The 8,583-nt window shown below is 39.5% G+C and overlaps 1 protein-coding gene across 2 annotated transcripts in view; it reads left to right on the plus strand.

Annotated features, from left to right (window-relative positions):
- The window catches only part of N4bp2 (NEDD4 binding protein 2), a 62,019-nt gene extending 58,408 nt beyond the window's left edge, over nt 1–3,611 (plus strand). For both annotated transcript variants that reach the window (XM_028765297.1, XM_028765296.1), the window contains one exon: nt 374–3,611. In XM_028765297.1, coding sequence (XP_028621130.1) covers nt 374–419 — 46 coding nt within the window. In that variant the 3' untranslated portion in view covers nt 420–3,611. The remainder of the gene's footprint in view (nt 1–373) is intronic.
- Nucleotides 3,612–8,583: the final 4,972 nt, after the last annotated feature.

Below are 8,583 nucleotides of genomic sequence, written 5' to 3' on the forward strand. Positions count from 1 at the left end.
AGTTAGAAGACTTTCAGGGCTAGTTTTACAATTGGGTTGGTTAGATTAGAACTTTGTCATGTTGAGGTAATTCAACATCTTATCTTTCATACAGGAGACTCTTCTTCATGAAGGTCAAATTCAGGCTTGAGAAGTTTTGAAAAACCCTAAGTTATCTTGACTAGTGATCTAGAATAACCTGCAGCTTTAGGGTTGTGTTTTCTTTGACAATAAATCAGGGGGATTGCAACAGAGATGTTGGTCCTGGATGTTAGTAGAGGAGGCAGTGTTGGTAACAGATATTAAGTATAGACAATTCAAATTGATTACAAGATAGGTTCTTTAAGTAGTTTAAAAGTTTTATTTTTAAATAACTCATTTCTTATTTCTACAGGTTTTCTGAAATTAAACCTGGGTGCTTGAAAGTCATGCTAAAGTGAAACCTAAAGCCCTGGACTTAGAAGTGTGAGGTTTGTGGGCTGACGGTTTTACTTGCAGTAATTCAGTCAGTTCTGTTTTCAAATGTATTTTATTAGGACTGTAAATCAAGAAAAATGTTTTTCAGAATTCAAGGAAAGTGTTTTTTTAACTTGATCAAATGCCAATCTGTTACTTGTTGAAACATTAAAAGGAATTTTTATTAATTACAAAATGTCTAAAAAAATTATCACCTGCAGTTTAAAGTCTTAAGTGTTGTATTGTGGTTAGGAAAACAAACCAACCAACCAACAAACACTGCCTTTGTGTTCCAGTTCACGTTTAGAAAGTCCTAAAGGCGGCTGTGCGGGCCGAGTGCCCAGTGCCTCTCAAAGAATCTGTTAAATAGTGAGGGAAGAAGGCAAACACACAGGCGGCTTGTCTCCTTTCAGAGCGTAACACAAAGTCACCTGACAGGTGGCCGCTTGGTTGTATCTCCTCCGCATCTTCATCCCTTCCCTTCTGTGCTGGTCTGTGCATTTTTCTGGGAGGAAAGTTGGGTCTGAGAGTAACTTGTAGTCTCATAGGTACAATGGGTAGCTTTCAGAGGAGAGGCGGTGCTGGGTGTCTCCTGTGTGTCCTGGACTGTCCGTGCAGGCACATCAAGGCTAAATGGCTGCTTTAGGCTCAAGACATCATTTCTAAGCTGCAGGGAGTCAGTCCTTTTGGTATAACTGTAAAAGAAACTCTTGTAATTATATTCTTTTTTTTTTTTTACCTTTATTTTGAAAAGGAGCCAACTTTCTGAAAGAAGAGTCTCATTGACTTTTTGAGCTAATGTCCTGTTTATGTATAAATTCTGGTTTCCTTTCTACAGACCTAGTTTGGCAAAGTGTAATTTTTCTAGAATGACACAGTAGTTAAAATAAATCTAACTTTGGACATACAGAGTATTTTCAACATATATGGTATTCACAGACAATTATGTTGCATTTATGGCCTTTGTAAGGAATGCAGCAGTGCCCTCTCCGAAAGATTCTGACAGAGTGAGCTCCCAGAGAGCATTTTAATGGGAATACAACTTGGAACCATGTTTTTACGTCTTGTGAATCATGCTTTTAAAAAAGAGCCTTACCATTGAATTTTATTTCCATAAAAACAAAAATCTATGTTTGTTACCTACAAATAGTGATTACCAATACTCAAGTATTTATATTTTTAGACTTGTAATAATTTGTTTTAAAAATTGCGGTAGTGTAGCATACCATTTTTGGTAATGCTTAGAAGTGTTTTATATATATACTACAAATAAAGCAGTTCTCTTTTACAACTGAGTACAAAAACCATAATCAATAGTTAATAAAGTAAGCATATTCCTGTGTTCATGTTTATATGATACAAAAAAGCGAGACAGTTTAAAACTCGGAATTACTAGAGTGTGTGCAGCTGCAGACTCATTTTCTGTGTTTTATATTTTTTCATGTTTTAAAAACACATTTGACTATTTCAGACAGATTTATATTATTACAGTGATTCTAATTAATAAGAAACAGTGAGAAGAAGTTCTAGTGTGCTTGCAGCTGGAGGCCGTGGCTGGAAGTCTGATACTGGTTCTTTATGATGGAGTAAACCTCATGTAGACCTCAGAATTGCTACAAAGACCCAGTTGGCCTCAACCTCACAATCCTTCTGCCTCACTTGCCTAAGTATTGAGACCATAGGTCCGTGCTTGGCTTCATAGTCTTTAATTATTATCTATAAATACACAAAGTTTGAACATCATATATATTTATAGTCCCAGATTTCCTCCCCGGCTCCTATCTGGTATCATTGAAACATTTACAAGTATGAAAGATCATTCTCTGAACTTTCATTTGCTGATCTCTAAATCTTGTGTCCCAGCCAGAGGTGGATCAAAGATTTTTCTTTTGCTCACTTCTGAATTTTGTGTCAGAGCTAAAGATGGTTTAGAGATGATCCAGGGTAGAAGAGCTCTTTGTAAATCTAGTATTTTAAAACATTCTAAAATACAGCATTTCTTCCCCCAAACTTGGAAGATCTTAGCAGTTAATATACATTTTAAAATCTGTTACTGGTATCAATCCAATGAAAACAGAGAATTGATAGGAATCACTTGACAGTCAGTGTGAGGGCCAGGGCCTCATGACCATTCTCAGTCTCGTTCCTTATCCTGTGAGACAGTTGGAACATGTTTTCTGACATTTATTAGCTGTTGATATATTGCTGTTATTTTTGAGTTGAAGTTTTCTTCTTTTTATTAGCATTTCCATACTACTTATATACTGTGACATTTAAGTATCATCCATATTATATAGTGGAAACTGTGACTGAAATGATAGGTAACAGATTTTGAGAAGAAAAAGCTTCCAGTTCTTTGGGGTGGCTTCCTGTCCTTTGTTTTGATCTTCTTCTTTATAAATTCAAGTGTTCTGTTCACTTTAGAAGGACATGTGTAAGGACAAGATTAGTTAGTTAGTTCTGAGCTGGCAATTGGAAACTTTTGAAACTCAAGAAATTGCTCTGACAATGTTTTAACTGCTCTCAATTAAGAAAATGTAAGAAATGGACAAAAATAATGTGTGTTGTTTTTTCTGAGTGCTTCTCCCTTGTGCAATGAGGTGACACTGATGATGTTCTGTGCCGTGCTTAAGTGTTGCTTATTTTTAAATACTTGTAAAGGAAACAGGCTTAAATGTCTGTGTGGCCAAAACCAAGTGCCATTTAAAAGGAAAAGTGAGTTAATGTAGAATGTATGTTAATGGTGCTTATTTTTAAAGTGTGATTTAAGTTTACAGTATTACTTGATGCCTCTTTACAGAAGCGAATAGAGAAACAAGGCTCGAACACACCCGTGTCCCGAAGCCTTCGTAACCTCAGTTAGATGATGCCGGAGTCCCTTCACTGTCCTCACATCTCAGCTTGACTCCGTGGTCAGGTGATGAACCTGCCTTGTTGAGTTTCTCCTCTACGTCTCATTAAAGTGCCACATTGCAGCTAGCAGTTGAAGAATAGACTATAAGATTTTCAGACGGTATATCAGAAACAAAATGTTTTTATTTGTACTATAAAAATGTGATTTTTTTGCTGTCAACTCTGTACTTTTTTATTGAAAATGTTTATAACGTTGCTTTTAAAATTTCTTATGAAACCATTTACAAATTACACACTTAATTTAATAAAATGCTTTCATCACAGTCCAGTGTGAAGAACTCCTTTGTTTGATGTGGTAAGTTTAGTGACTTAAATATTAAAGATGTGTCTTTGTGATTCTCTAGGAACAATGTCATAAAATATCCACTTCTGTACAACCGTGCCAGCTATTTTTGTGTTGCTTTTGCAAGTGGGTTTACTTTTGGCCCAGAGAAGTGGGTTAGCTTCTTTTCACACACTCTTGCATCTTTTGACTAACATCAAAATTAGGAGTTGTTACTTGTTCCCATTAGGAACACAGATACTACTCTAACATCAGCTTCATTCAGCTCAGAAAAAGAAGAATAATTTATCAAAGACGTTAACATATTTATTCAACAGATACTTACTGAGCACGTGTTAGTGAAGATACAGTGTAATGTAGTCTTGTAGTCTCACCAGTTAATGTGTACAGTGATTGATGCTGCCTGATACTTTCATGTATGTTTACTTGTGGGTCTCCAGGGGATCTTCTTACATAGATGGCGCTACCCCAGTTCATAGAGACCTACAGAACTATAGAAGTTAATTGGCAGAGGCACAATACCAACCTAGACTATCTGTCCTAGTGTGTAACAGCTACATATGTCCCTAAAGAAAGATGTGAGCTTGGTGTGGTGGTGCAGAGACAGTAGGATCTCTGTGAGTTTGAGGCTAGCCTGATCTACACGGTGAGTTCCAGAACAGCTAGACCTGTATAGTCAGGCCCTGTCTCAAATAAGAATAATTTAAAAAGGAAAAAGGAAAGAAAAGAGGAGAGAGGTGGTTGGTTAACATATCTGAAAATCTCTCGTTTATGAAGTTTGTCCTCTATCCAGAGAGAGCCAGTATTTTGGAGGGATGGTGGGCGGCCAAGTATTTTGGATAAGACATAATGATTTATTTATCTCTTGATATTAAATGCCAGAGATAAAGATCTAGGACTCCTGTGAGCTCTCTAATCCATGATCTGTTTTGGAGAATTTAAGGTCCTTTTAACTTTCTGTCATTTTACTGGAAGGATGGTGTGCGTGTGCGTGTGCGTGTGCGTGTGTGGTGGCAGCAGGCAGGGCCAGTGCTTTGAAAGGAGCTTTTTAGAAGCTCTGGTACATTTCAATTTGCGTTTTATTAACCAGAATGTAGTTATGTGGTCACATGGACCGACAAGCAAGTCTGGCAAGTTCTCTGTTTCAAACTGCCTATGTTTAGCTAAGTTCTGAGCATTCTCTTGAAAGAAAGAGAATAGATATGAGGGAATAAATTCAGTCTGTGCCTTGTCAGTTTTACTATGATACACACACACACACAAAATAAGAAGAAATTAGTTCTTGATGCATTCCTTTAGAAGGTGATTGATAATTTCCAAATACTAAAGAGTAATAAGGAAAACCCACAATTTTATGCATTTTGATTTTAAACATTTAAGTAATCTTAGTAATGACTGAGGAAATTGATTTTGGATTCATCATTTGACTGCTAACAGGATTACTTTTAAGTTGACAACCTAGTGGTAGCAACTGGGTGTAGCCTGTAGATTATTCCTGATGTTAATGCTTAGTTAATCTATTTTCATATTACTTTATATGCCTCTTCTTTTAATTACATCATGTCAAAAAGCTCCATATTTGGTGCATGTGATTTGCAACAGGTAAAACAGGGTAGGAGCTAGGATTCCATCTGCATCTGAGGACTCAGAGAAGTCCTCATAAAGAAGGCACCGGGGAGATGAGAAGGTCACTGTTTTGCAGATGGTGGGTGAGCTTAACCACAGCTCTCCTGCTACAAATGTATAATTGAATGAAAAAGACTGCAACATTTGGAAGTCTTTGTCTTTATGTGAGTTGGCTTGCCTTTGCTGGGTTCTGGAGCTGTCCTTGTGGTCACACCTGTGGTCACAACTTCTTTCATTAGTTTTAATAGCTGAAGAGATACTAGCTCTTTACCATCACTGAAGTTTCACAAGATAAGCATATTCATTACATAAGCGTGGAGAAATGACAGTGTAACCCGTCTCGTCAGATGCAGGAAGCTGCAGGCTGTGGAAGTGAGGTGAAGCTGGGTGGTCATGAGGCCAGTTATTTAAAGGGTACTGTAAGATGGTGCCGAAGAGACTTTCTTTCCCATGACATCAGATGAACACTTTTAACCAAGAAGCTGTGGAACATGTTTAAGAAACCCATGCTTGTTTGAACAGCTTGTCTTGAGGCCTGTAGCTTGCATTCTCATTGTGTCAATGATATAACAAGTGAAGTTGTTCTACAGTGGACACATTTTTCAAAAGCTGAGAAATTTAGGGTGTGCTCTAAAGAAAATGAAAGTATTACTGTGAGAAAAAGTCTTACTCACAGCAGCAGGGAAGCCTTGTGGGCTTCGTTAGGAAAGGAGCCACATGACCTGGCAGAGATCGCTCAGAGCTGCTTGAAGGTTGCTAATCTATCTAGTTATGCTTCTGGTATTGTTACATCAGCCTTTTCTGTTTCATGTGAGATATGAGCATGTTTTGTTCATATTTGGACTCACCCCCCACCCCGGGGGAATTGGGAAGACTACAAATTCTGAATGAAAGTGTTAACCCTCTAAAAACATGGCATAATTGGCAAGTAGGTCAATGGCTCTGCCAAAACCAGCTACCTCAGAAAACAACTCAGACAAAGCCCAGAAAACTTGGTACTAATAAGAGACAACCCATAAATTAGCACCCTGAGAGACACTTCATCCTTGAAGGGCTGAGAATAACTCAGATAACTTTGTTTCCCCACCCCAGGAGCCTGCAAGGAACATTGCCACTGTTGAATCTTTTGGTTTTCACAGATTAACAGCTGAAAGTCCCATAGCCCATGATAGTCAAGAAGCAGCACCCCCCAGCCCTTCCTCCATCCCTACCCCCAAATCTTTCAAGATAGGAACTATATTTAAATATTCCCAGACTACTCATGCTATTGTTATCTGCCTGCCAGAGGCTAATGCCAAGCTCAGCAAACTCACCTGCATCTTGGAGAGTGAAACCCAGCAATTTATAAGAATTACGGAAGACTGAAGTATGAACTATGCCAAGCAAACCATCGCGCACAGGCAGCAAAATAACAGAGAGTGGGAAGCGAACAAGATGGGTTCCTCAAAACCAGTTGCGGGGAAGAAGACCAATGAAAGGAGGACGTAGACAATCAAGGCTTGAGATGTGTCAGCCAGTTGCAGTCTACGGACTTTATGTGGGTCCTGGCTCAAAGCAAAGCAAAGTGTCCTAGAGTAAGAGGCGCTTCACAGGGTGAGCACTGAGTGGGCAGTGATCATGCTGAACTCTCTAGAGTTTACCGCTTTACAAAGTGCAGTGGGGATGTACTTGAAAATAGGTGTGGGGGGTGAGCTAATGCTGCAGCCCAGGGTCTGCATGGATTCAAGGATCAGTTGGCAGAGTCAGGAGTGTCATGAATTTGGAGTTACTCTGGACACTATGGGGAGTTCGTGCCTCAAAACCAAAATCAGTTTGGACATAAGTTAGTAACTGTTGAAAATGGGATGAATATTGAATGTCTGCTTTTAAGTACACTTAAAATTGTACAGACATTTTTTGGCTGAAAACTTGTTTTTCTTTTTTTTTTTTTAAGTCGGTGGGTTATTTAAAGATGTGGATGGTTAGGTAGGGTTGTCTCTGGAGTGAGTTCTTCAACATGGCAGGATTAACCTGCTTAGTAGCTACCACCTCTGCCAGATTTAAAGGTGAGGCACCAGGAAGGAAGCCACCACCACAGATTAGCCTACCCCAAGTATATATCAGAAAAGCTTTGCAGAAAACCAAGATATCTCTGCTATGTGATTTCTCAGCGGAGTGAGCAATAGCCACAGAGAGGTGCCCTGTACGCCTGACCTCAGTAAGGCCTGTTCTCCGTAGAGAACTGCATCTGCAGGCGTGGTCTGGGAAGCAAGCTTATGAGACGTGGCCCAGGAGAAGGGGATGTCCATGTTTGCTACACTGGGGAGACTAGATAGATGGACTCGGGGCAGTTGAGTGTCTCATCCCAGCTACATAGGGATCTCGGGGAAACACCTGTCCACCAGTTTAGTAGACTGAGCATGACAAGACCCTGAAAAACCAGACGTTTGGCATGTAGTCGTTACTTTTCCTGCCGCTGTGATAAAATGCCTGACAAAAGCAAGCTAAGGAAGGAAGGGCTTATTTTAGCTCACAGTCTAAAGGTGCAGTTCATTATGGTGGGGAAGGTGATGACATGGTGGCACTGGGGTTGGTCACTGCATCATAGTGAAGAAGCCGAGGGAGACAAATGCTGGAACTCAAAACCTTCTGATTTACTCACAGGGAGGGGCTACCCACAGTTAAGGGGGATCTTCAGTCCTCAGTTGAACTTCAACACCCTCAGACATTCCCCAAAGTAGTGTTTCCATGGCAATTGCAATCAAGTTGACAATGCAGATTAATTATGGCACCTGGGCTGTATAGACATATGGCAGGGAATTGGGTGAGGTGGTGCACACTGGCAATTCCAGCATTCAGGGAGGGGTGGAGGCAGAAGAATCAGGAACTCAAGCTCATCTCTGCCTTCATCATGAGTCCCTGGTCTCAAGCGAGAACATTCAAGGAAGTGGTTCAGCTCCAGGATATATTTAAAGTTCCTTACGTCACTTTATCCAGCAGCAAATGGTACACACTATTATCTGATGTACTTTTCATACATGAAAATCAAAAATGGGTATATTAGAACTGTAAAATTCACTTTTTAAAGTAGGACTCAAGTCTTAAGTTTTTTATTTTTCAAGAGTGGTGGTTTTCAAGCTATAGTAGCAAGAACTGTCCATAAAATAATGTAGCTAAAAATGCAGATTTCTACCCTCAAGTTTGGACCCTGAATTTTAAATGAACTTGCTAGACATGTAAGATGAATAGTTCCCACCACAGACTTCATCGTTGGCTCCTCCCCCACTCCTGGTCTCTGTACCCTTTTATGTTTAAGTGCACTAACTTGCTTAGTCCTCAGAACAGTT

This window comes from Grammomys surdaster, unplaced genomic scaffold, assembly GCF_004785775.1.
Source record: "Grammomys surdaster isolate TR1022 unplaced genomic scaffold, NIH_TR_1.0 150, whole genome shotgun sequence".
Taxonomy (NCBI): domain Eukaryota; kingdom Metazoa; phylum Chordata; class Mammalia; order Rodentia; family Muridae; genus Grammomys; species Grammomys surdaster.